The sequence below is a fragment of the Nuphar pumila genome, chromosome 3 (genome assembly GCF_984573655.1).
Source record: "Nuphar pumila chromosome 3, dmNupPumi1.hap1.1, whole genome shotgun sequence".
In the NCBI taxonomy this organism is placed as follows: Eukaryota; Viridiplantae; Streptophyta; class Magnoliopsida; order Nymphaeales; family Nymphaeaceae; genus Nuphar; species Nuphar pumila.
The window spans coordinates 18,135,797-18,161,243 of NC_143251.1; the positions used below are offsets into that span (position 1 = coordinate 18,135,797).

Below are 25,447 nucleotides of genomic sequence, written 5' to 3' on the forward strand. Positions count from 1 at the left end.
CCCCTATGAGTTTCAATTAGCGGTTACAAACCCACTAGCAACCGGTATCAGCCCTGAATCCATTGGCCAACGATTCATGGTGAATTTGCCCATACCTATTTTCAAGTGAACCGTTCTGAATCGGCTAAAAAATAATTAAAAATATTTTGTGTCAATCAGAACGTCATGTGTTAAAATTATTAAAATAATATTAAAAAAATTAATTTTAGGTAATTTTATATTTATTAAAAATAGCCGATTCAGGTTAGTATCGTATCGTTTTTTACAATACATATTGGCCAATGCAGGCGGATACTGACACCATTGTCCACTAGTGTAGATAATATTCTCTTTCTTTGTTGATTTTGATTTTTCAATCCTTATAAAACCTACACATGTATTTGATTGAAATGCTCGAAATTTTAAAATAAAACAAAAAGCATCAAAAATCCATTTTGCATGCGCTCTCACACACACACACACACACACACACACATATATATATATATATATATATATATATATATATATAGAGAGAGAGAGAGAGAGAGAGAGAGAGAGAAAGAGAGAGAGAGAGAGAGAGAGAGAGAGAGAGAAGGGGGACCATCCAACCAAAGGAAGGTACAAACCATCCAAATTACTTTTGAAAATCAATTTTAAAAGTTTATTTTGGCGAATATGACCACACGGATATATCCGAGCTCCATGGTCAAAACCTGAAAACTGGCTCTTGTAGCAAAATTTTTCAATGCGTATATGTAAAATTTTATAATGTGTTCAAAATCAGCGGTTTGAAATCTTTAAAGTTTTCTAGATCATAAAAAACTGATTTATATGTCAAAAAAGTATTTGCAATATATATATATATATATATATATATATATATATATATATATATATATATATATATATATATATATATATATAGTAATAATAGGGTGCTCTCTTAGCACTTACTCCTATCTAATAGAAGCTTCAAATTTTCATTTTTTTTTGAGATTTTTCATATATGACTACAATCATTATTTAGTGGCAAACAAGTTTTGGATCATGTGATTATGGCATACATGTAAGTTTTTCTTCAAAAATTAGCTCACAATATACCAAAATTTCATGACTCAAAAAACCTATTTTTATGTCAAAAAACATGATTCATATCAAATGAACTATATTACCTACATTTATAAGGTAAGGTTTGACTAAGCATTACAACTATGATTTCTAGTATGTGGGAGCACTATAGCTCTAATGTCCTCAAAAAGGCAAATTGTCTAACGTTAAATCGGACAAACGCACACTGCTGATCACACATGCTATCAGCGGTGAATGTTTTTTTCATGTTTTTACACTTTTAGTGGTCCAGGACCGCCACTACAACTCCAAAACAGCGGAAAAAAAATAAAAGGACACCTCTGACATGTTCGACATCAGAGGCATCCGATGATACTGTGGATCCACATATATATATATATATATATATATATATATATAGAGAGAGAGAGAGAGAGAGAGTAACGATTGGACGCATTGGGCATATGATGAGGGTCATACGTGCCCAGCGCATCCACAATACCCCTTTTTTTTGCAACCTTTACCAACGGTCGTGACCACAGCTAAAGCGTCTTTTTTTTCACAAAATGACCCCTTTTCGGCAGAAAAGTGTCAAATGTATCATCAAACACTAACACTGAAGTGTTTGATGATACACTCCTCTATCTCTCTTTATATATATATATATATTCAAGAGAAAAGAACAAAAAACCATGAAAAACACAGTCACACATTAGTTCTCATATTTTCAGTTCTCATAATCTAGTGACTCATATACAGTCACTATAACATGAGAACTAGAATATGAGAATTAGAAATATGGGCATTTTCAATTTTCAAATATATATATATGTGAAAACGGTCCCAAACCTACCCAATGAATTCTTTTTGATTTTTTTTTTCAAAATCGACACTTGAATCATGAATTTTGGATAGAAAAAATGGTATTTGGAGCCTAAAAAATTTATGAAAATTGTACGCCGTTGATTTTAGAAACTTATAAAAACCTGCCAAAATCAAATGCTCCAAGAACTGATTCCTATAAAAACAAGCATATAGATCACATATGTACGGTCGAAATTTAAAAAAAAAATATACAAAAATCCAATATATATATAAAGCGACCATGGGCAGTTAAGGAGAAGGACCTACGTACCCACATTGTCTAAACTGCAATATCAACCCAAATACTAAATATCTTCATTCAATTAACAAGCAATTATTTTATGATTCTTGCCCTGGTACTGATATTTCACGCTTTATATGTACACTAGTTTTTACATGGTTGTTCCGGAGCGCAACTCAAAAGAAAGAAGTGCAATTTGCATTTCTAAGAAGCACTAGAAGTGCTAAAAAAGAGAAAAAACAAAAATATAAATATGATAACCAGCAGAGTTGCAGTCCTTCAATTCTCTAAGCGCATCATGCAATACTAGGGATGATTTGCTTTTCTTTCTTGAGGTTATTTTTCTTTTAAGATTAAGGTTATTAGAGATGATTTGCTTCATCTTCAACCATTGACCGAGAAATAACCAAAAAGGTAAGGCAAAATGAAAGAGCTCCATGTCCATATAGTAAAACTACTTGGAGAAGCATGAGAAATTTGGAGGGCCATCTTTCTTTCATGCATGTTAACATAAAGGACCCAAACACATATGGGCCTATTAATAATGAAAGAGAACAAAAGATGCAGAAGACTATCTTTGCTGTTGGTGCGTTGGTGATATTTATCTTCTAAAGATGCAAAGAAAGATCCAGATTTTTCTCTTTGCTTGGAGAATGAGGCACACCAACATCAATTTTCACAACTGGGATGCTCTTCCGTGATGAACCCTCTGAAAAAAACTCCCTACTCTTTGCCATCTTTTCCCTGTAATACCTCTGCCAGAAAAGGAAATTTGCACCACCATTTGCATGGCCTTCTCCAAGACTTGATGGTCCCATGAAAGGTATGTTAAGCCTAGGGACAGCACTGGATCCAAACCTATGAGATAACTGAGAAGAAATATAACCAGATTGACAGACACCATGGTTTCTAGTGTGGGAGTTGGTGTAGAAGGAAGGACCCAAGGCACCAGGGTAGGGAGTCATCCAAGGAAGTGAGTGTTCAGGTTTTTTTTGCAACTTCTTTGCTTCTAACCTCTCCCTCCTGTGAGCATTTTGGTGACCACCCAATGCTTGGCAAGTAGGGAACTTCTTACTGCAGAATTGGCAGGAAAACTCCTTGGGCTCTACAGAATCAGGATCTGAACTCCCCACAACCTCAGATGTGACGCTTTTGTCATCCTCAGCCATGCTTTAGAATATAGCAATTTAGGAAATAACAGACCCTAGAAGAAAGGAAATCCTCACCTGGGTTTTCAGTTATTTAGACTATAGAAAGTGGAGGGCAAGGATGATATGTGAACCCACTAAGGCTGTCTTGGTTTAGGAGGACTTCTAAGGAACACGACTGGAGCGATGACAACTAAGAACTAGAGAGAGAAAGCGACATCTGTGAGCTGAAGCATCTTGCTATGCCTTCTTTTATAGAGGTGGAAGTGTCATGTCTTCAAACAGCTTTGCTTGTTATAGAGAGAGATGAAAAAAGAAAGTGGGATTTTTGCCTCTTATTTCCTGTGGTCTCTAAAGATAGCAAAATATTTAAAACTTTGCGTAGTTGCATGTTGAAATAAGTTTTTTTGAAGATTTTTTCTTGAAGAAGCATGGTGTTAAAATATGGCAGGTTGTGATAGGAAGAGCGTGAATGCCTGAGAATGCTGGACTTCCAATTTTGACACATTGATTTCATGTTGCCAGTTAATCCATGTAAATGGGAGTGCTGTTTTTTTTTTTGACAGATTGGCGTCCTACAGCATACACCAAACCCTAAGCCCCCACCTCACCTAAAAGTGTACGCCAAAAACCCTGACCACAGTTGGCCTACAATAACGACAGTAGTACTGGCTTACAGATCGCTACGTTTTTGACTTGGTACTTCCAAATCTTGCTGTTCTCAAAGGGAAACTTATTGAAATTAAATAACCGATAACTATTCTTATTTATTAGTAAATTATTAAGAAATAACTTGCAGTTATTCCTTACCAAAAAAGAAAGAAAGGCTTAAAATCTAGATTGTATGAATGAGCTAAAATGCTCCACAAACAGTTCAAAGGAATTTTGTCGGAATCAGTTTTTGAATTGAATTGGTTTATTAAAAAATAAGTTTTTTAAAAGAATTCAAAAAACATAAACATCATATATATAGTAATGTGCCCATTAAAAAATCATAGTGTTTTGGTATTTTTTTCTCACATCTAACACCATAGCGGTGATCTATAGGTTTTGTTTAGTGGGAACCGGCTTTTGGATCACCGGAATCTGACCTGTATACAGGTTTTAACGGTGATCCAGAAACAATGACTAGGAAGGCATCAATTTTTTCATGCTAATAAAAATATATTTTTTCCATTTAAAAAACATGATCCAAGAGTTGAGCATGCTAAATACATCTAATGGTTCAGATCTATCATAAAACATTTCAAACTATGGGGCCTAATGAGGCAGAACGAGAAAAAATGGCCTAATATGTTCTCTCTCTCTCTCTCACACACACACACACTATATATATATATATATATATATATATATATATATATATATATATATATATATATATATATATATATATATATATATATATATACTAGGTGCCTACTCCCACCTAATAGAAATCATAGTTGTAGGTTGCAACTTTTCAATCAGACCTTATAGAGATGTGCTTAACACAGTTTGTTTGATAGGAACAATGTTTTGGATCATGTTTTTTGAACATCAAAATTAAGCTTTTTTAAGTCATGAAATTTTGGTACATTGTGAGCCTGATTTTTTAATATATTAAAAAACCTACATGTATGCCATAATCACATGATCCAGAACTTGTTTTTCACTAAATAATGATTGTAGACCATATCTATAGGGTCTCTTCAACAAAAAAAGAAACACTCCAAATTTGAAAATTTGAAGCTTCTATTAGGTGGGTGTAGGTGCTCAAGGAGCACCCTATCATTACTAATATATATATATATATATAGCCTTTGGTGTCGATGCACATAAGGTATCAATGACATGAAACTCATAGGTGCAAGTTGTTTTGACTGACCCTTATATGCATGTATTCAGCATAGTCAATTTGTTAGAGATCGACCCTTGAATCATGATTTTTAGAAAAAAACTGTTTTAGGTCGCAATATTTGGTGCATTTACAGCCTTTGATTTTTGAATCACAAAAAAAACCTGCCTACACATCAAAATCCGGTGATTCAAAAATCTATTCCAACCTCACAGGACAATATAAATCATATCTATAAGGTTAGATTCACTTAAGAAAAAAAGACTTGTAATAAGATATTTCTTGTTTCAATTCATTGATACGGTATGCACATCGGCACCAAAGACTCATCCTCTATACTAATTCAGGCTCATTTGACTCGATTGTGATGACGTTTATACAAAGATCCAAAAAGGAAAATTACACGGCCTCATTGCTGCACTTGAGATACATGCTCCTCCCAACCTACGTTTCTATCTAATTTCCATGTGGCATCACTCTATCCGCACCTTAATGTCATAGATGCTATTTTCTTTTTTCTGTAGCAAACGAAAATTGAAATTTTAATATTGAACCATCAAGAAGAACTTGAAAATACCATTTCTGGTATACTATAGTGCTCAAAATTAGTATTCGATGAATGTGAATGATGGATTGGTGTACAAAGGCAAGCCCCCACAATGCTGGCGTGTGTAAAGACCTACCAGTTTTCCTGAATATTTCCTACAGCGCTGGCAAGGAAATGCCAGCTAGACTATTTCAGGCTGTTTTGTGTGAGTGTGAGAGAGAGAGACAGAGAGCCGAAAATAAGCATCAACATTAAAGATAAAGGGTTTGAGCCCAAGAGCACAAAAGAACAGGCCCGAAAGCCAAAAAAACAAAACAAAAAACAGAGATGCAGAGCAAAAGCACTGGGCCCGGTTCAGGAGGAAACCGAGGCGTCAGAAAGCGCTGAAGGTCAGGGATCGAGAAACGTAAAATATAATGCACATTTGATAAGATGCAGTGTGCCAACTTGCCTAAAGTAACTGGGCATTCTCGGAAGATTGCGTTGTTACGAGATATCCAGACCGCCCACCATAAGGAAAGAAGCCACGTTCTCTAGATGAGACTCCATCTTTTACACTTTCGAACAGATTGCGGACCCCACAACAGGTCCAGAGCGAAAGACTCCTGACGCATGATGACTTCTGGCTCGTTCCAGGTATGCTTGAAAATGTCTCTAAAGGTGGAGCAGTCCCAGAAAAGATGGAACACGGATTCTTCAGCAGACTTGCACAAGATACACCTACTCGAAAGATGAAAACCAAAGCGCTTTAGAAGACAGTCAGTCTGGACCCGATCATGCATGATTAGCCAAGCAAGGAACTTCGAACGGAGAGTAGGCCTCCGGCCCCAGATTAGGCTAGCAGGAAAGCAATCAACACCCGGCGGTAACATAAACAAGTAATATGATTTGGAGCAAAATTCGCCACCTGACGCAATAGCTCTTTGGATAAACTGGGTAATGGGTTGAAGGTTACCCTCCTTAGAGATGATGGCCGACCATGCTTTGATCCATGACCTATGCAACGGGGAGGCAAGAAGTCTGTTCGAGCGAGAATCATATTGAAGCGACTAGAAGGAGCCGTACTTAGCGAGAAGGAAATTCGCGCAAGGAGATTCAGGTTGGTGATCATGCCAACTTAGCTTAACGACGAGAATGATGCTACTCATATGGGAGTCAATAATCTCCAACCCCCCCTCTTCCTCGAGCAAGCGGCAGAAAGTTCCAACCCACCAGATGGCGCTTATGCTGAGAGGAGCGACCAGACCAAAGGAAATTCACCATTAAGTGATAGAGCTTTTTGTGCACACTGATAGACATCACGAACATGAACATTATGAATTCTGGGATAGATAAAAGAACGTGCTTGATTAGAGTTAAACGTCCCGCAATAGAGATGTAAGAAGCCAGCCAAGATGAAATTTTGGTTTGGACTTTCTGAAGAGTAGCATTCCAAGAGGTAACCAAAATACGCGAAAGATGAAGAGGAAGGCCCAGGTAGGACATAGGAAGCTCCGTAACAGAGCAACCAAAAATCTTCTGGCTAATGGCAAGCAGAGAGGGAGACGCGTTAACCATGGACAAGCAACATTTACTGTTATTCAGGGATAACCCGAACAGAGAAAGGAAGAAATGAAGGACAAGCTTGAAACACAATATTTGATAAAAGGTTGCACGACTGAAAAAGATCATGTCGTTGGCATAAGTAAGAATATGAAAGGGGAATTCCTCGATTCCGATAAGATCAATGATCCGATGCAGAGCTTCTCTCCTTAACAGGACCATAAGGCCTTCAACAACAACATTAAAAAGAAGAGATAGGGGGCACCCTTGCCGGATACCACGCCCGAGCTTGAACTGTTGGTTTTGGACTTCATTAATCTTAATTTAAGAGTGGACATTAGAGACAAGTTCGCACACCCAGCTAGTGAAGCGACTACCGAAACCAAAGTTATCAAGCATGTGGAAGAGAAAGGGCCAATGAACAAGTCAAAAGCCTTATGAAAGTCGAGCTTCAGAGTGAAGAATGACTGACTACTGCACTTTAAAGAGTGCATAACTTTGGATGCTAGAATGAAACAATGCGAAATCCGCCTGCTAGGGATGAATGCGAACTAAGAATCGAAGAAAATCTGAGGGGCGACGCTACGTAACCAATTGGCCAACACCTTAGCAATGATACAGTAGATCCCCCCCAACATGGAGATAGGATGGAATCTGGATATGTCTGAAGACACTATGTCCTTTGGAATAAGAGAGACAATAGCCAGATGAGAATAAACCGGCAACCGATAGTTGCGATAGAATTCAGCTAGGACTTGAAGCAGGTCAGCTTTAACGTAGTGCCAAAAGATGCAAAAGAAATCAATCGGGAAACCATCAAAATCGGGTGCTTTCCACCCAGACAGATCTCGAATAGCAGAAAAAATCTTAGATTCAGCGAAACAGGCTTGAAGGGATCTAAAAATAGTGCAGTTCATGGATCGAACCAATAGACTGTCGATAGAGCCACCTACGGACGGGTTATGGACGTAGAGATCCTTGAAGTAGCTGGTAATGGCAGGAAGAACATGCTCTGCCGAGTAGGAAACCCCTTCAATGGAGATGGAAGGGATGGCATGCCTTGATGACGATACGAGGCAAAAGAGTGAAAGAAACGAGTATTCCCATCACTCGCTTGAAGCCAAAGCACCCTGGACCTTTACTTCCAACAAATCTCATCTTTAAGCCTCCAAGAATGCAATAGAAGAGACAACTCAATGGATCTTGCTTTCAAGCCCTCAATACTAGAATTCGATGTAGCTTCATTAAGAGACAACGATTGGTGGATAGCTGACAACTCTGATTCTCATTCACCTAGATGCCTGAATTTATTAATCCTATTTAAAGAAAGCCACTTACGAATGCCGCGAGATAGGCAAGATAGCTTCACCATGCAACGCATCACAACCCTAGTCGCGGAGCACGATTTTAACCAAGATTGAAGAACGACCGAAGAGAAATCTGGTTCCTTAAGCCACCATTGCTCAAAACAGAAATTTTGAGAAATGAATGAACCGTTTTCCTAGCAAGTAACTGCTTGGCTACAATCAAAGATAGATTGGGGAAGCAGCCAGTAAGAGATGTTCAGAATAGAAGCCAGAAGATCAGTAGATACTAGCACGCAGTCGAGAAGCCAATAGCATGGATGAGATCTGCGGTTGGACCAAGAGAAGACCTCTCCCATGAGCGAAACTGGGTAAAAATGGTGCAGTTGGTTGAATGTCTGAAAACCGTGTATGGAGGCGAGATTGGACACCGGCATGTTGGAGTCGTTGGTAGACAACATGCAGTTGAAGTCCCTCATAAAAATATGCATGTTCCCGAAAGAATGGTAAACCCTAGACAGGTCAGACCAAAAGGCCACCCTTAGGTGTTGACGGTTCGGGCCGTAGACGATGGTAACCACAGCCGCAGCCGAGGTATACCTGACATGAAAAGGCAAAGAGATCAAGATGGAGAAAAGGCCGACGTCAACTTGATAGATGTCGATAGAGGACTTGCCAAGAATCAGGATACCTCCGATAAAGCGAATAGCTGGCTTAAAAACGAAGTCAACACCTCTTCAAATCTTAGATACAACAGAGCGCGACACCTCAACCATCTGGGTTTCGCAAATGGCGATGATGTTCAACTTTTCTTGACGGATCCAATTCGTCAGGAAGAGGCGCTTAGAGGAGCAGTTAAGACCCCTGATATTCCAACAAAGGAGCTTCATAACTGAAAACCAGGGAAATGCCTCATGGTACGCGAACACGCTGACCGTCTCAGAGAGAAATCGGCTGCAGGAACCGTTAGTTGAAGCCGATGATGATGGCTCCCTCGGCAGGAACCACTTGGTGCAGTATAGGAAAATGACCTCGCGATGTTAGAAGGTGAGATTAGGGATGCCTGATCTTGCTCGAAAGAAATCGATGAAGCCACTAGGTCAGCGCAGAGGCTGATGAAATGGAGCATGGCGTGTTTGGTGAACTGAAGCTGCTCTTGAGAAATAACGATGCCAAGAATCCGAGCAGCTTCACCAACACTGATACCCATTAACGAGGAAATGGGACTAAGTAGCGGTGGTGAAGCGGCATCAATAATGGATGGTGGGATATGAGAGTCGAAGTCTGTTTCAACTCTCGGATCCTGGTAGACAGCTGAACCAGATGATGGGTAAGATGGCCAAGAAATTACAGGATATGGAGGTGGCAGGTTAGCATGGGAGAGACGATGCAAATCGCAGAAGAGCCGCTATGAACAAGGATAGCCATTACCATAGATGAACACTCGAGATGGCTAGTGCATGGGAAAAGATGAACTTTCGAGACCCCACTACTCAAGGAATAAAAGTCCCATACAAAGGAGGATTAAGCTGGAAAGCCAAGCGATGTGGTATAGCCCGTCCTCAACGATGAGCCGAAATTTTGAAAATAGGGTAGAAGACAGACGTGAGTCTTGGAATAGGAGTTTGGAACCAATGGATAAATTTGAGGGCCTGAGCCATTATAGAGATATCCCAAGACCTCGGTCGAGCAGCCCGCTAGTGAGGATTGTGGCGAGGGAACACGAGAAATGAGAAGTCGACTCTAAGATAATGAAAACCCACCTGCATGGAAGGAATGCCAAACGAAGGGCGCCGTTGCATGGGCTGAAGGTCATTAAAAGAGGCACGGATGCCCGATGTAGAAACTTGAAGAATTGAAGCATGACTCGATGATTCAACTTCTGCGAGAGAGCACGCCATAGCAGAAGGCGGTGGCAAGCACATGGGAGATACGAGGGGCCACCTTGGCCAACACAAGGGCAAAATTCGAGGCAAACACTCAATCGAGCTACAGTCATCAACCAACACACCTTGGGAAGAAGCGCTAGAGGTATAATTCTGATATGGTGGTGGATTACTTGAGGCAGAAAGCAAACCTCGCGCAAAGGCCACCACATATGGGGGAAGAAACGCCGACCCATGGCAGCAGTGATTGAAGTAAGGTAATCCAAGCAAAGGCAATCCGATGGATTGGGCTGACACAGATCTGTGAGGAAGATCCGGCTTAGAGGGGCAAAGATTGCCGCTGGAAGCGCCGAAGGCACTGGTCCTAGATTGGCTGGCCTGAAGGAATAAGGATTTCCCGACGAAAGACATGGGCACAGAGGGCGACAGAGAGGTCAACACCTAGCAAGATCTGATCTTGATACCAAAAAATGAGGACGAGAGGTCATGCAGGTTGGCCACCTGCACCGAGGCTGAGAAGAAAGCCCTGCGCTTAGAAGATCTGGGATGATTATGCTCCCGGATGATGGTTGGCGTTGGTCGCTGCGCTAAGTGGCTAAAGCGGTGGAGCATAGGTGCTAGCTTTCGCTTGGAGACAAGATGTCGCTTGGAAAGGAAGGAGGAGGCACAACGATGGCAGACCCTGCACTTCCTAAAATTCAGAGAAAGACATACAGAACACCACCAGTCGCCAGGCTTAGCATTAGAAAGCACAAACCGAGCTAAGCGATCGATGAAAGAATGCTGCCAAGACGACTTGATGGTTTGCCAAGCGCGAGAGCTATCCAGGATCGAAGGAAGACGGAAGAAGAAAGGGGCATGTAGCGTAGCACCTATGGAGCAAGCCACGAGAGGTTCTCACTTGACAGAATGAATGAAGAGCCTGATATCCCAGTGCTGAAATGAGCTAGAGGCCAGGCAAGAGTCGAGAACCTCAGATAGGGAAGAGAACATCTTGAAATAAAGGCAAAAAGAGAGAGCAACGATAATGCCATGCTAGCGCAGGGAGAAAGCCAAGCCTCAGTCGTTGAAAGTGTCCTGGATGAAGAGAAGAGCCTGCCGGTTGACACGAAAAGAGTCGGTGCAGCAAAGACCCCAAAAATGGCATGGAGAATAGGACATGACGAAAGGAGAGGAGAAGATCCACCGGGCAGAGGCAAGGTGAAGAAACCAATGCATAGCTAGGACAACTGTGGATGCTTCTGGCGCTCATCTGCATCTCCCATTTCCTTCACCGCGTAAGATTGGCGGTGGTGGTTGGAGCCGGAGGCCAGGCCGAGAGAGAGAGAGAGAGAGAGAGAGAGAGAGAGAGAGAGAGAGAGAGAGAGAGAGACCTTAACCAGTAGAATGCTATGTTCCTTTGTCGTCGCTGCCGCGCATCCTCTGTTAGGAAAACAATGCTTAGGAGGAGACGCTCGACTTTGAAAATCATTGATCGCCCAGGATGAGGAGACACCAGAAACCACCAATCTTGATCAAGGTCGGGTAACCCTCATCGAAGAAGACGATGGAGGTGGAGAGAGATGAGGAAACCCTAAGGGGGTTTTCTCTTTTCCAAAATTTTCGAGAGAGAAGAGAAAACAGAGAAAGATCGATAGATCAGAGTGACGGAGCAGAGGGCTGTGAGTCTGAGGTAGGGGGCTGAGCTGCCACTGCGCTGGTGCCTCTGTAGGTCTGGTTATGGCTCAAGCCACGGCACGCGGAGACGGTTCTAGCTCACCGTTGCTGGAGGAGATAGGGCACACAAGGGAAGAGGGTGACGGGGTTGTGGGTATCACCGAGGTTCAGAGAGAGAGAGAGAGAGAGAGAGAGAGAGAGAGTTACTACAAGCAGAGGAAGGGCAGAAGCGTCAGCAAAACTTCTTCAAAGTCTAAGAGAGAGAGAGAGAGAGAGAGTCATTCTTTGGGCAAAAGTCTAGAACCAGAGAGAGAGAGACAGAGAGGAAACACTTCAGACATCCCTAATTAAGAAATAAGCTAATGGCCACTCCTAGGGCTGTGAACAGGTCGATCAGACCCCATATAATTAATGACAGGGTTCGGGTTTTGCTGGTCACGAAAATAGAATCCCAAACCCGAAGCCAGATAATTTCAGATTTTTTACTGGTCGACAAAAAAACTAGGGTCAGATTGGGTATCTGGCAAAAATCATAATGCAAACCCGACCCACATATTGCTCGGGTCGGGTTCAGGTTGACCCAAATGTTATTCGGGTCAAAACCTTTCATGCCCATACTCGAGAATCTGGGTTCGGGTCGGGTACCCGGTACAAATCCAACCCATTGACAGCCCTAGCCACTCCCTAACTCTATCATCAATCTACCTTTCTTATTCAAAATGTTAATAACTTACCAACTATTTTTAGAAAAAAAAAAGATTACTAAATTGCTTCCTAAATTAGAATCCTATCATTCACCAACCCTTATTTCCAACCTTGTCCTAAAGGCTGATCCTAAATTAGGTTTCTATCTTCTTCAGCTTCCTAGACCTTATATGAGAAACATTTATTTTTCTTTGCGTACCCTTGTGCCATTTTTCATTGCAATGCCAAAAAGACTTAAGTAGGGCTGGGAAACGAGACAAGCAGTTTTAGCATGAACTTCTTGAGTAGGGTTGGGAAATGAGATGAGCAGATTGCAGTTCAGCTCAACCCAGCTCATGAAAAGTTCCGTTTGGCTCGATGAGCTGAGCCACAAACCAGCTCTTTTAGTTATACAAGCTGAATATGAAGCACACTCGGTGTTTATATATATATATTATAAAAATTTAAAAAATACATTGTAATATTGCAGAAGAATCATCCGAACATCTATTTGGACATTCTTTGGCATTTCGTTGCCTCTACAAATGACCTGGCCACATCTAGGATGCCTCTAAGGGATAATTGTATCAGAAGTCTCATCTTCGGACCCCCTTGTATCCAAGGAAAGCGATGGAGGATGGTATGGCGATGGTGGATCACCTCTGTTTGGTGGTACCTTTGGAAGGAACACAACTCAAGGATCTTTAGAGATACATCATCTACACTGTTGGCAATCTTTTTCAAAGCCATGAATGACATTGGGGCCTTTGCTTTCATCAAGTGGCCTAACGACGACCTTGCTTGGATCAACAATGCCATCTCTTGGTCAACAAGATTAACTAGGTCAATTGCTTTGAAACATTTTGCTGTATGGTTGATGTCTCATCATCCTCATTCCACTCAATGAAATTTTATGTTTTCTTAAAAAAACTTAATTAAATAAATATATTTTAAGAAAAGCCAGCTCGTGATCTGCTCGTAAATCTTAGCTCATAATTAGCTTAAACTAGACTCGTTTCGAGATGAGCTCATGTACTGAGCTCATGAGCTGAGCCTGAAGATATTTTCACCCTTAAGACTCAAGCCCAAACAGGCCGAGCTTGGCTCGTTTAGCTCATTTACTAGTCTTATTCTTGAGTGAAAGTTTCAACTGATGAGTTTTTTATGGGGGAGTTTTTTTTTTTAAATAGTTCTTTATACACTTCCCTCGTTTGACAAGGGCATGTTTCAACTCTTTGGTTGTCTTCAGAGGTCCATTTTTCATGTACTCAAGCAAATGCCTGCTACCATTATGCGTGGCTTGTACATTTTGACTTCATGAAGAATATTAAGAGTCTTTTTCACAAATTATCCATTTAACTGTGGTTCCATCCAATCCCTAGGTCAATTGGAAAGCCTTTCAAATCGTCCTTGATATTCTAATGCTGTAGATTAGGCAAATTTTGGTTAACTTTGCATCAACACCACATTCAGCAGGGCCAAAGCGTACCATGAATCCATTAGGAATTGATCCCAAGTTGGCATGCCATGAATTGATTCAAACCAGTTTCAAGATTATTGTTAACTATTTCCTCTTAGATTTTGAGGGGTACAGTGGAATTGAAAATACAGTCCAACTGATTTCAGTGGTTCCTTGACCATGATAACTTGCTTCTCTGGTCACCAACTTCATTATTGTACCCTTAATCTAGTAACATATCGGATCTTCTTCTCATGGTCTAGACAAGTAAGACAAATAAATAGAGCCCTCCCTGAGGTTAGCCACTTGCTTTGGTCAATTTCAGTAATGAAATTGGAGGGAATCCTTTCTTGTGAGTTGTGGCATGCCTTTTGCTATGTTAGCAAGCTTTTTACTGCGCTAGAACTCTATCCACTTACGGTGCTTTTACTGAGAAACACTTTAAGAGATTTTTGAAGCATTGGGTGACCACTTAACCCGTCCTTTAGTTTCCATGAAATCCATCAGTGAAGAGGAAATTATTCAGCCTTGCTTTATTAATTGTTGTGTCAAAGAAGAAAACATGTGGGATGCTTCAAGAAGGAAGAACTAAAAACAAATGTTTAAAAAACTTGCAAACTCGAAGTGGGTTACAGAAACTACAACAGGAGATGTCTCAGATTCTCGTCTACTCGGCATCACCATCTATGCACTTGTATGAGCAAAGGCTCGAAACATGCCCAGTGGTCCTAGTTTGATATGGTTAGTGTGCTCCAAAAGCTAAATGGCAGGCGAGAGTCACAAGCAGAATATTAGTATTTAAACCTTAATAAAAAATCCCAATTTCAAATTTACTCACGAAAATGCAAACTAACTTGGATGAGAAACAAGTTTCAACATTCTGCAAGAACCAGATCCGAATTTTTGCACTGCATTTATCTAAAAAAAGTTGGTCCACAAAAACCTCTATGTAAAAGAAAGAGACTAAAACAGGTTATTTTTTCGGAAAACGACGGTAATGTAAGACAAATATGATGCGCTTTCCAAAATACCCTACAATTTTTTATATTCATGTCCAAAATCACAAGTATCAGATTTTAAAAAGACTTTTTTTATCCTACAAACATGCAACTTCTTCTCAAATATGTGACTATTTTTGGCAAAACAACCTTGTATCTCTTTGTTCTAACATTGAAAACTTGCATTTTGCAGTCGTTGAAAAGCTAAAACATAAGCCTATAACTTTTCTATTTTGAGTCTGAACCAAAAACCCTTTTAGGGTTCCCATTTCTTCAATCCAAAATTGAAATAGAAGCATCTGTTGACTAGAACAAACACAATTGCACATTTTTTGTCTCTTCTATGCTATTTTTCAGCCACATGCGATGAAAAAAAAGAAGGTAAAGATAGATCATGACGTTAGCTTGTCAACACTACTAAGATCACCTTAATCTTATGAGAAGAAACGTCATCTATTGATAGACTATTTGGTTGTTCCAGTTTGCAGAGCATGCTTATATTTTGATTTTAGAGCTAAAAAATAAAAACCCTAAAAGGGTTTTTGACTTGGCTTTGGCTCAAAATAAGAAAGTCATAGGCCTATATCTAATCTTTCCAACAATTATAAAAATACAGGTTTTTGGCGTCAAAGCGAAGAGATACAGACTTGAAAACAGAGACGATTATGCAGAATATATATATATATATATATATATATATATATATATGTATGTATAATTTTTATAGATATTTTATGTGATTTTCTTTTAAATATATGTAGAGCACCTCCTATATATGTAATTTTTCTCCTAAATATGCGATTTTCTCTTAAATATATGCAGAGTTCCTCCTATATATGTGATTTCCTCTTAAACATGCACATTGTTTTGTTAATTTTAATTAAATATATATGATTTTATTCTTAAACATGTGATTATAGTTTTTGCAATTTTCTCTTAAATATGTGTAGAATTCTTCTTATATATACAAATTTTCTTTTACACATGCGATTTTTTGCATATATTTTCTACGATTTTCTTTTAAATATATACAAAGTTTCTCATATATATGTATTTTTTCTCCCACATATTGATTTCTTCTTAAATATATGCAATTTTCTCGTAAATATATGCAAAATTCTTCCTATATATGCAATTTTTTGTTCATAAAAATCATATATATTTAGAAAAAAAATCATATATTTAAAAAAAAATCATATAAATGAGAAAAATCACATATATAAGAAAATTTATATATATTTAAGAGAAAATCACGTGTTTAAGAGAAAAATCACATATATATGAGAAACTCTGCATATATTTATGAGAAAATCGTAAAAAATATAAAAAAAATTACATATACTTTTTGCAGAACAATCTCTGTTCTGAAGTTTATATCTCTTTGCTCTGACTCAAAAACTTGTGTGTCATTGAAAAGCTAAGATATATGTTTATAACTTTCTTGTTTTGAGTCAGAGCGAAAAATCCTTTTAGGATTTCTGTTTTTGAGCTCCAAAACCAAAATAGAAGCACACCCTGCAGACTGAAACAACTAAACAATATATCTTCCAAATAACGTTTCTCCTCAACTACTCATCAGATTAAGGTGATCTTGGTGGCATTAAAAAGTTAACCTCATAACCTATCGCTGTCGTTTTTCTATTTTTCTTGATTTTAAGCACGTGACTGAAAAATAACATAGAATAGACAGAAAAGGCGCAACCACACATGTTCCAGTCTGCAGAGCATGCTTATATTCCTATTTTGGAATGCAGAAACGAAAACCCTAGATGGGTTTTCGATTCTAACTCAAAACAAAAAATTACAAGCCTATGTCTGAGCTTTCCAACAACTGTAAAAACACAAGTTTTCGACGTTAGATGAAAAAGATATAGTTCTGAGAGCGAAAATTGTTCTGCAAAAAACAGTCGTATATTTAAGAAGAAATTCACATATATTTAAGAAATCATGTGGGAAAAAAAATGTCTTTTTAAAACCATATATTTGTGATTTTAGACAAGAAAAGAATAGCGAAAATTGTGGGTCATTTTGAGAAACACATCATATTTGCCGTACGGTACAGTCATTTTCTGTTTTCATAAAACTCACACCTAAATATCATTTTTTGTTACTTCTTTCATCCATGAGCCAACCTCATGATAACTGTAGATATAACAACTAAATGTCTCTACCTATTGCATAATCACTTTGGTGAAGACACATCGAAAGTAACTTTATTGTTAAAGAACTATAACTTAGGAGAACAAACCCAACCAAACTCTGCCTAGGCTTTGCTAATAGTTTTCAATTCACAAACCTGTCATAATTTCTTGAGAGATAGAAACGTGAAAATACCAGCTATAAACACCTAAATTGGTCCCAACAGTTCATAGGGATTCGATTCCAAAAAACCATAAAAAAGGCGTCCAGAATTTCATCTAAAACCACAATTAAAAAAATCATTAGCTCATGCACCAAATCCTAACAGATGCTCAAGGAAGCCTCGGCATCACATGAAATAACAAGGAAGAAGCATTTTATGTGAATAGGTAGGACTGTAACAGAAAAAGAAAGCTTTGATAAGGAGGTAAGAAAGCATTTGATATTAGAGTTCTAATGTATTCTGCTATACTTGAATAGAAAAGCCAAAAGATGATCTCGTTACCTATGCAAAGTGTGAAAAATATGCACACGAACCAACCAGAATAACATAATTTTGAAACTCAAATAAGAATAAAAAATGACTAGAGTTTGTCAAAAATAAAATATAAAATGAACCTGAAAATTATAGCTATACAAGAGCTAGAAAAATTAGACAATCAAAATCTAGTTTCACTTCTGATAAAAATGGTAAAAGAGAAGCACGATTATCTTACAGATTAATGCCACAAATTTCTAGTACACAACTTATCTGTTGTATACATTGGATGGTTTCATTATATATACATGGCATGAGGTCTGTCAAGCTTTATTTATGACATGCAAGAAAAAAATAGCAGTCTGCCTTGAATGGAGAGAGCAGAGCAGGAAACTCTTTCAAAATCCATGACTGGCAAGTTCACATATTGACAACTGAGGTATCCTGGAGGAGACAAATCATTTGGTCAGTGAGTTAGCAATTTCATTTATGAGCAAATATAAATTGGCAAGCTGGACATGAAGACTACAGACCACATCTGTGAAAAAGAGCTTGATCAAATTGAAGAATCATGGCTTCAACAGGTGCTTACAATGAAACATGCATGTTTGAAAATACATTCACACATGAAACAAATTATTTAGTTAATTAGTCTAACTTACAGTGTAAATCTGTTAATAAACATTTTCAAGAAAAAATCCATTTGAAAATTGAAAGAATCCAACATCAGTTCAAGGGTTATTTGATTTTCCATAGAAGGATCCAGGGATAAATCATAGGAAGAAACCCAAGCTCCCCTTAACAAAATGATTTTGTTAATCTTCCCCAACACCAACTCAAATAAATAAGGTTTTGTGATAAGAGTTCATCGTGCATTGCCTCCAAGAAACTACAACCATAAAAAAGCAATAGGGCTTACAGGATCTCATCTTATCATTCAGTGCAAGAAAAGGTTGAATTTGAAGAAGTTGACAACAAATTTATTAGAATAGAAGATCAGACAGTGGACATATTCACAAAAGGCTTGTCCAAGGCATGACAGACCTATATAAAGAATACACTGTACATGTTTCCATAGGAAGTACAACTGGAGGGGAGTGTTAGAATAATAGTTCTGTTACTATATTTGTTTTGAATTGTTGGCAACTATATTCTTGTAATTGTAATGTTTTATTTTCTTTGGATGCCCTTTATAAGTGGCAATCACGTAACACTCCAAAACCTTAATCATTGTTTCTGTATGATCAATAATTAGGGCTTTCATACATTAAGGTGCCACACCTCACCATAGAGGAAAAGGTTACAAGCCAGGGGTCGTTTCCCTCTTAGAGTTTATTCATTCCTCCTCCTTAAGAGATATGAGAAAATTTTCACACACTAGCACTTAAAAGATGAGGTATGAGCCTCAAGTCTGTGAAGCACAATATTTACAAAAAAATGAATAAAATGCTAAAACAACTTATAGAGTAATAATCAACTTCAGAAAAATAACTACTAATTTAATAATAATGAACTTATAAACTTCATAATTACAGAGGAACTATTTGAAAAGAACAGATAGTGAAAGTATACCTATTCTTTCCGAAATTTGATATATTTTTTCTTAACAATATATCAGGATGTATAGTAGATTCAAAAGGGATACCATAGTAATGTATGCCATTGAGATTTAACTTTTTCTGATGCACTAGGATGAATTTGGATCCACCATTTATATCCAAATATCATTTCCATGGTAGGTCTTTCTACAATTTTACCATAACCATTGCATTTTCATCATTCATTTTTTGCTGAGAATTGTACTTATAAACAGGATATTTTAATAAACGAGGATGAATAGATAATAGAATATTTTTTAAAGTCGTGAAGTAATAGCAGAAAGTACACAAACTTGCTTGATGTTCCCTTGACTTATCCTGACAAATACATGCTGCAAATGTTTATGCTAATCTCCTAAAAGAAAAAACACCAGAGATGGTTTAGAATCAATTATCATAGGAAACAAAAATGTAGGATATGAATGCCATTTGAAAAAGGATTTTTCCTTGAACTTCTTACACTAAAAATTTATTGTTTTTGATGCATTAAAAAAATTCTGACACAGGTTTTATATTTGAGCTGTGCTCAATATACCAAAACCTTTTTTAGGGCCTCTTTACACCATCAGCAATCGAAATTTACCAATCAAAAGAACATTTTGCGCAACTTTCATGTTAGTTGTTTTAAATAGATTGATTGGTCAGGCTAGGCAATTGACTAGTTGAGTTTCTTGACCAATGTGAAGGGCTCAACAATTTAAATTTATTGTTGCCTCACCTACCATTCATAATAGCCATATAGTCCATTTACAAACCAACTCACACAGATTCCCCATGTTCTCGAATGAACCATAAACTGATGTCCAACTATTTGCCAGCAACAAAGAAAACTTGTGTGTGTGTGTGTGTGTGAGAGAGAGAGAGAGAGAGAGAGAGAGAGAAGGGGGGGGGGGGGGGGTGGAGGGTGTTGAACTCTCAAGCACTGGTCACTGCCTGCTGAAAAAAGGCCAACGGGCATTGAAGATGCTCAACAAAGATGGTCAAAGGAAGAGAGCTGTAGGGTTTAAAATGAAGGGAAAGGGGAAAATTACCAACCTTAATTTTATTAGGCATGCACCTTGTAAAGAGATGTATCGTCAAGGCAGCATATGTGCCTCAAACATATGATGCTCACACTTCAGTGTAGTTGTACCTCAGCATGCCACCCTAAGTCATGGTGCTTACCCTTGCCTTATAATAGTTGCAGGCTTTATGCATCAAGGTGATACCTTCAATAACACAGTTATGACTTGACCCAAGATTAAAACCCTTATGGCTTCACTACAGACTCATCTAAATTGACGTGGCTGCCTCTCTACTTGATCAACCTAGTAAGTTAACTTGGTTTGAATTCAACTTACTCCATATTTTCACATTTAGTTTCTCTTTAAGTATGAGGAGATGACACATCATGCATGCGACTTATGAAGGCCCTGTTTGGATATGTTTTTATTTATTGTTTACATACATAAATTAAAGCACATTTTATAAAGAATCATGCCTTTACTTTTAATTGAGTATGAAACACCAACTATTTAAACTAGAATGAAGAAGAAAAGTAGATAAGTATGAGTAGTAGTGGTGGTGGTGGTGGTGGTGATGGTGGTAGTGGTGATGGAGGTCATAGTGATGGCGATGGTAAGTGGTGGCGGTGGTAGTGGTGATGGAGGTGATAGTGATGACGATGGTAAGTGGTGGTGATGATGAAGATTGTAATGGTGGCGATGGTTGTGGTGATGATGAAGTGGTGGTGGTTGTGATGTTGGTGATGATGGTGGAGTGGAAGAAAATTAGTTGTAAAAAAAAAGTAGGTCCCTCATTGTTTTTGAAAAAAGGGGTGGTTTCTCATTAGATTTATTAAAAAATGACATGGAGCTATTTATAAAGTCATCCAAACAGAGGGGAAGCCAGAAAAGAGTTTTGTTTGTCATATTTTTATATAAACTAAAATAAATCTCAACTCTAGTTATCAAGTATAAAACATTTCACGTTGTGTGGCGAGTACGGGATTGGGTACCAGCTGCACACCAGGTGCATCCTAGGTCTGGTTGGGTCCGGTCCCGGACCCACTCAACCCAAAAACTGTTTTTTTTTTGTGGTCAAGTGAGCGAGGACATTTTCGTCCCCACCCTATTGACTGAACACATGAAAAAGGGAAGGGACCTCCCTTACCTGGAAGTGTCAAGTCCCCTTCCCCAAAACTGTTTCCCCACCGACAACCTTCCCTTTGTCTACTACTGGGTTCCTCGCATATCCGGCAACCTTCCACCGGCGAGCCAACCTCGGATGACATCCTACGGCTGTGGAAAGCTTTGTTTTCCTTTTTTTTTGTGTTTTGGATATTTCACACGAAGAGGGGGGAACCCCAAATCTTTTCGACCATTTTATTTTTCCAGCCAGCGCTAGGGTTTGCCCTTTCTTCTAATGAACTTTTAGGTATTTTAGGGTATTTTGCTAGGTTTTTCATTAGGATTAATGTTATATTGTTTTTTTTTTATTTTAATGTTTACATTGGAGAAATATTTGAGTTTATGAGTTGTTATATCCTTTCATTTGAATTTTGATGTGAACTCAATTCTTGACATTGAATTGTGAACTAGCTTAGTTGTTAATTGCAACTACACAGGTTAACTGTTAAAACTATTAATTTTTTATAAATTGCAATTTTTAAGCATGATTGTTAACTTTTCATGAATGAATTGAAAATTTGTAATTTTTTGTTGCTAAATTGTTATGAATTATATATCTATATATATATATATATTCTAGTGACTAATGCGATTTTTTATGTAATTTTTCTTTTTTGCTAAATTGTTATGAATTATATATATTCTAGTGACTATATATATAGTCACTAGAATATGAGAACTAATGTGTGAACCACGATTTTCATGGATTTTTTGTTCTTTTCTCTTGAAACCGTATGGAGGTGATCTACATGCTTGGTTTTATACGAACCCCCTCTTGAATCATCCGATTTTGATGCATAAACAAGATTTTTTTAAGGCTTTAAAATCAATGACTCATAATAATCATAAATATTCAAGCATTCAAAAATCACATTTTTTCATCGAAAATACACGATCCAACAGTTGATTCCTAGCAAATTCACCATGCCAAGCACATCCACATGGTTGGATTCACAAAAAAAGTGTTGAAAATGCTTATAAAAATTATTTATTTTTAACATAATTCCCTTTAAAGCGTACATATGAAAAACAAGAAGCCAAAGATATACACTGGAATGCGAAATCCTTGAATCCATTTCATTCATTAATACGAATCTTTTCCAACAGCTGATTCCTAGCAAATTCACCATGCCAAGCAGATCCACATGGTTGGATTCACAAAAAAAGTGTTGAAAATGCTCATAAAAATTATTTATTTTTAACATAATTCCCTTTAAAACGTATCGTACATATGAAAAACAAGAAGCCAAAGATATATACTGGAATGCGAAATCCTTGAATCCATTTCATTCATTAATAAAAATCTTTTCCAAGACCCTGATGCCTTGCTCTGATACCATGTCACGAAATGATACAAATCCCAATGCACTCCAAAATACGTCCCAATGACAAAAAATCAATGTAGTTAAACACACATTCACAATAGAAATACTCATAGAACACAAGACTTTAAAATAAACAATTTTATTAACGATGAAATTCAAATAATACAAAAAAAAAATAAAATTAAAAAGAATCCTCACTACAATACACTCAAATCACACACATAATCCTAAAACTACCCATCACTCTCTCACTTACAAAGGCACCTACCCACCCTTTATATAGAGAACAAGAGGAAGAAGAGAGAGATTAAAGGGAAAAGGGGAACAATCTAGCCACAACGACTAGTTTGACTAGCTGTTGGACCTAGTCCAACGACTAGATTTTTAGCCATTGGATCAACAGTCCAACAACTAGCCCCTCAAGTCAACCAATAGTTGACTTGAGTATAATATATATATATATATATACATATCTTAACAAAAATATATGACAAAATTTGAGTTATTGACTCTGAACTTGCTTAATCAAGTAAATCATGAAATTTGTCACATGGGTACGAGGTGCATGTTCTGGTACGGGTGCTGGTTTGAGAGTTTGACACAAAAAATTCAGAAAACGTATGTGTAGTGAAAATCTATATTTTGCAAAGATATATATGCTTTTGCACACTCACTTTATTTGAATAAAAATACATTTTTATATTGTGTCTTATTGTGTATCCCTTTTGTGGGATTTGTGATTATGTTCTTTTAGAGCACATTTTCTTGGTCCCCTTTATGGGTATTCCTTAGAGAACACCTTCGTAGTTAGTCACTCAAGTTGAATATGTGGCTTCTTAAAATATTATGTATTTTGCAAAATACTAAAAATTCACATTTCTTAACGTATGTATGGACTATCTCTGGAATATTATGATGTGATCAAACATGAACTTTTATAGTGATCGATTTCTAATGAGGCCTTTTTTAATATGGTATTTCATATATATTTGAGCAATATTTGCTCTATTAAGTAAGATTATTTTCAAATGACACGTGTTAGATTAAGATTTTCTTTTTGGCATATGCCTTAAGAAGTGTTTATTGAATAACATAAGCATGACTTGTTATTATATAATAAATGTGTTTATCTTTTGTAATTTCTCTCTTGCGTACTGATATTCTACATCATGCTTATTAAAGAATGTTACATTATGAGAAAAATCTCTTGCTTGATGTGATCATATATGTGCGGATCTCTATGGCTCTTTGGGAGTATTTTATCAAAAACATCTAATATGTTTTTATGAAGATTGTTTGTAGCCCTTAGTTGTTTTTTTTGTATCTCGCCCACTAATGACTTTGTATTAGAGTTACCAGTCGAGGAAGCGGGAGCGGGAAGCGAGGCACTTTCAAAAATTTAGGAAGCGGGGAAGCGTGGGACCACTTAGAAGAAAATTCCGAACCGTCTCGGAAACGACCTAGGAAGCGAACCGGAAGCGACCTAGGAAGCGAGGGGGAAGCGAAAAAAATGGAAAAAATGGGGAAGCGTGGGGGAAGCGCGCTTCCCATTTATGGGAAGCGCGTTTCCCATAAAAGGGGGATGCGCTTCCCATAAAAGGGAAGCACGCTTCCCAAAAAAGGGGGACGCTTCCCCTCACGCTTCGGAAGCGCGACGTTTCGCGCTTCCCCTTTTGCCTAGGCGCTTCCGGTAACTCTGGTTTGTATCCATGTCGTTGTGCACTAGTGCACTTAAGTTTTCTTTATAGCCCTTTGAGAATCTTCATATATTGTCTTCAATTGCCGTATAATAGACTTATGATTTAGCTCTAACCTCTTATCATACGTGTTCTTGTTTCTTTAATGAGATTTATTAACCTTTTGTATGTGATGTGCTTAATGTACTTGTTTCTTGTTGGTGGCGATCGTGTATTGCATATAATTACATCAATTGACATATTGTTGTGCATATGATTGCACTAATTTTATACTAAGGTTTTTACCTAACTTTATTAGATTTGGTTTGAAACTTATTTTTTTAAATAGGATATTTGATATGAACTCACCTATTTGGAAATTGATGTTCACAAGTATGTATTGCATTTTTATGGCATTTAGATAGTCCATCACTGAATTTTATATAATGCATCATTTGTTTGGCCTTATCAAGGTGAGTTATATGCACCTTGATGTTGTAGAGTTACAATTAGCCGTTGAGGTGAGTTAAGTGTACACCTCATGTCATCTTATCAGTCTAGATTCCCAAGGGTTACAAATGATATGTTTGAAATGAAATGGGGATCTTCGAAACACGAGCTTTGATTAACAAGAGCAAGTGTCAAGAATGACACTAAAGCATAACCCTTAAAAAGGGTATAACTGGAAACAAAATAAAAATAAAAATGTATTCTTTATTGATATGAAAAACCAATTGCTTAAGAAGCATTGGAGTAAAATACAAGAGGGGCTGCACCCCTTTATATACACAGTTGAAAGAGGACTCAATAGAGCTGTTGGGCACAGTCCAACAGCTCTATTAAGAGC

General features: G+C 37.8%; 2 protein-coding genes across 5 annotated transcripts in view; both read right to left on the reverse strand.

The window, feature by feature from the left end:
• Positions 1-2,763: 2,763 nt before the first annotated feature.
• Positions 2,764-3,324, reverse strand: LOC149842169 (uncharacterized). Its single transcript, XM_090000600.1, has one exon. It carries the CDS (start codon positions 3,322-3,324, stop codon positions 2,764-2,766), a length of 561 nt encoding a protein of 186 aa, XP_089856726.1.
• A 14,687-nt stretch (positions 3,325-18,011) lies between these two features.
• LOC149842170 (uncharacterized) overlaps positions 18,012-25,447 on the reverse strand; it is a 161,861-nt gene continuing 154,425 nt past the window's right edge. For all 4 annotated transcript variants that reach the window (XM_089998968.1, XM_089998970.1, XM_089998967.1 and 1 more), the window contains one exon: positions 18,012-18,277. In XM_089998968.1, coding sequence (XP_089855094.1) covers positions 18,254-18,277 — 24 coding nt within the window. In that variant the 3' untranslated portion in view covers positions 18,012-18,253. The remainder of the gene's footprint in view (positions 18,278-25,447) is intronic.

What these genes read in the sequence shown, in the direction of transcription:
- LOC149842169 (XM_090000600.1), bottom strand. Translation starts at nt 3,324, where the DNA reads ATGGCTGAGGATGACAAAAGCGTCACATCTGAGGTTGTGGGGAGTTCA.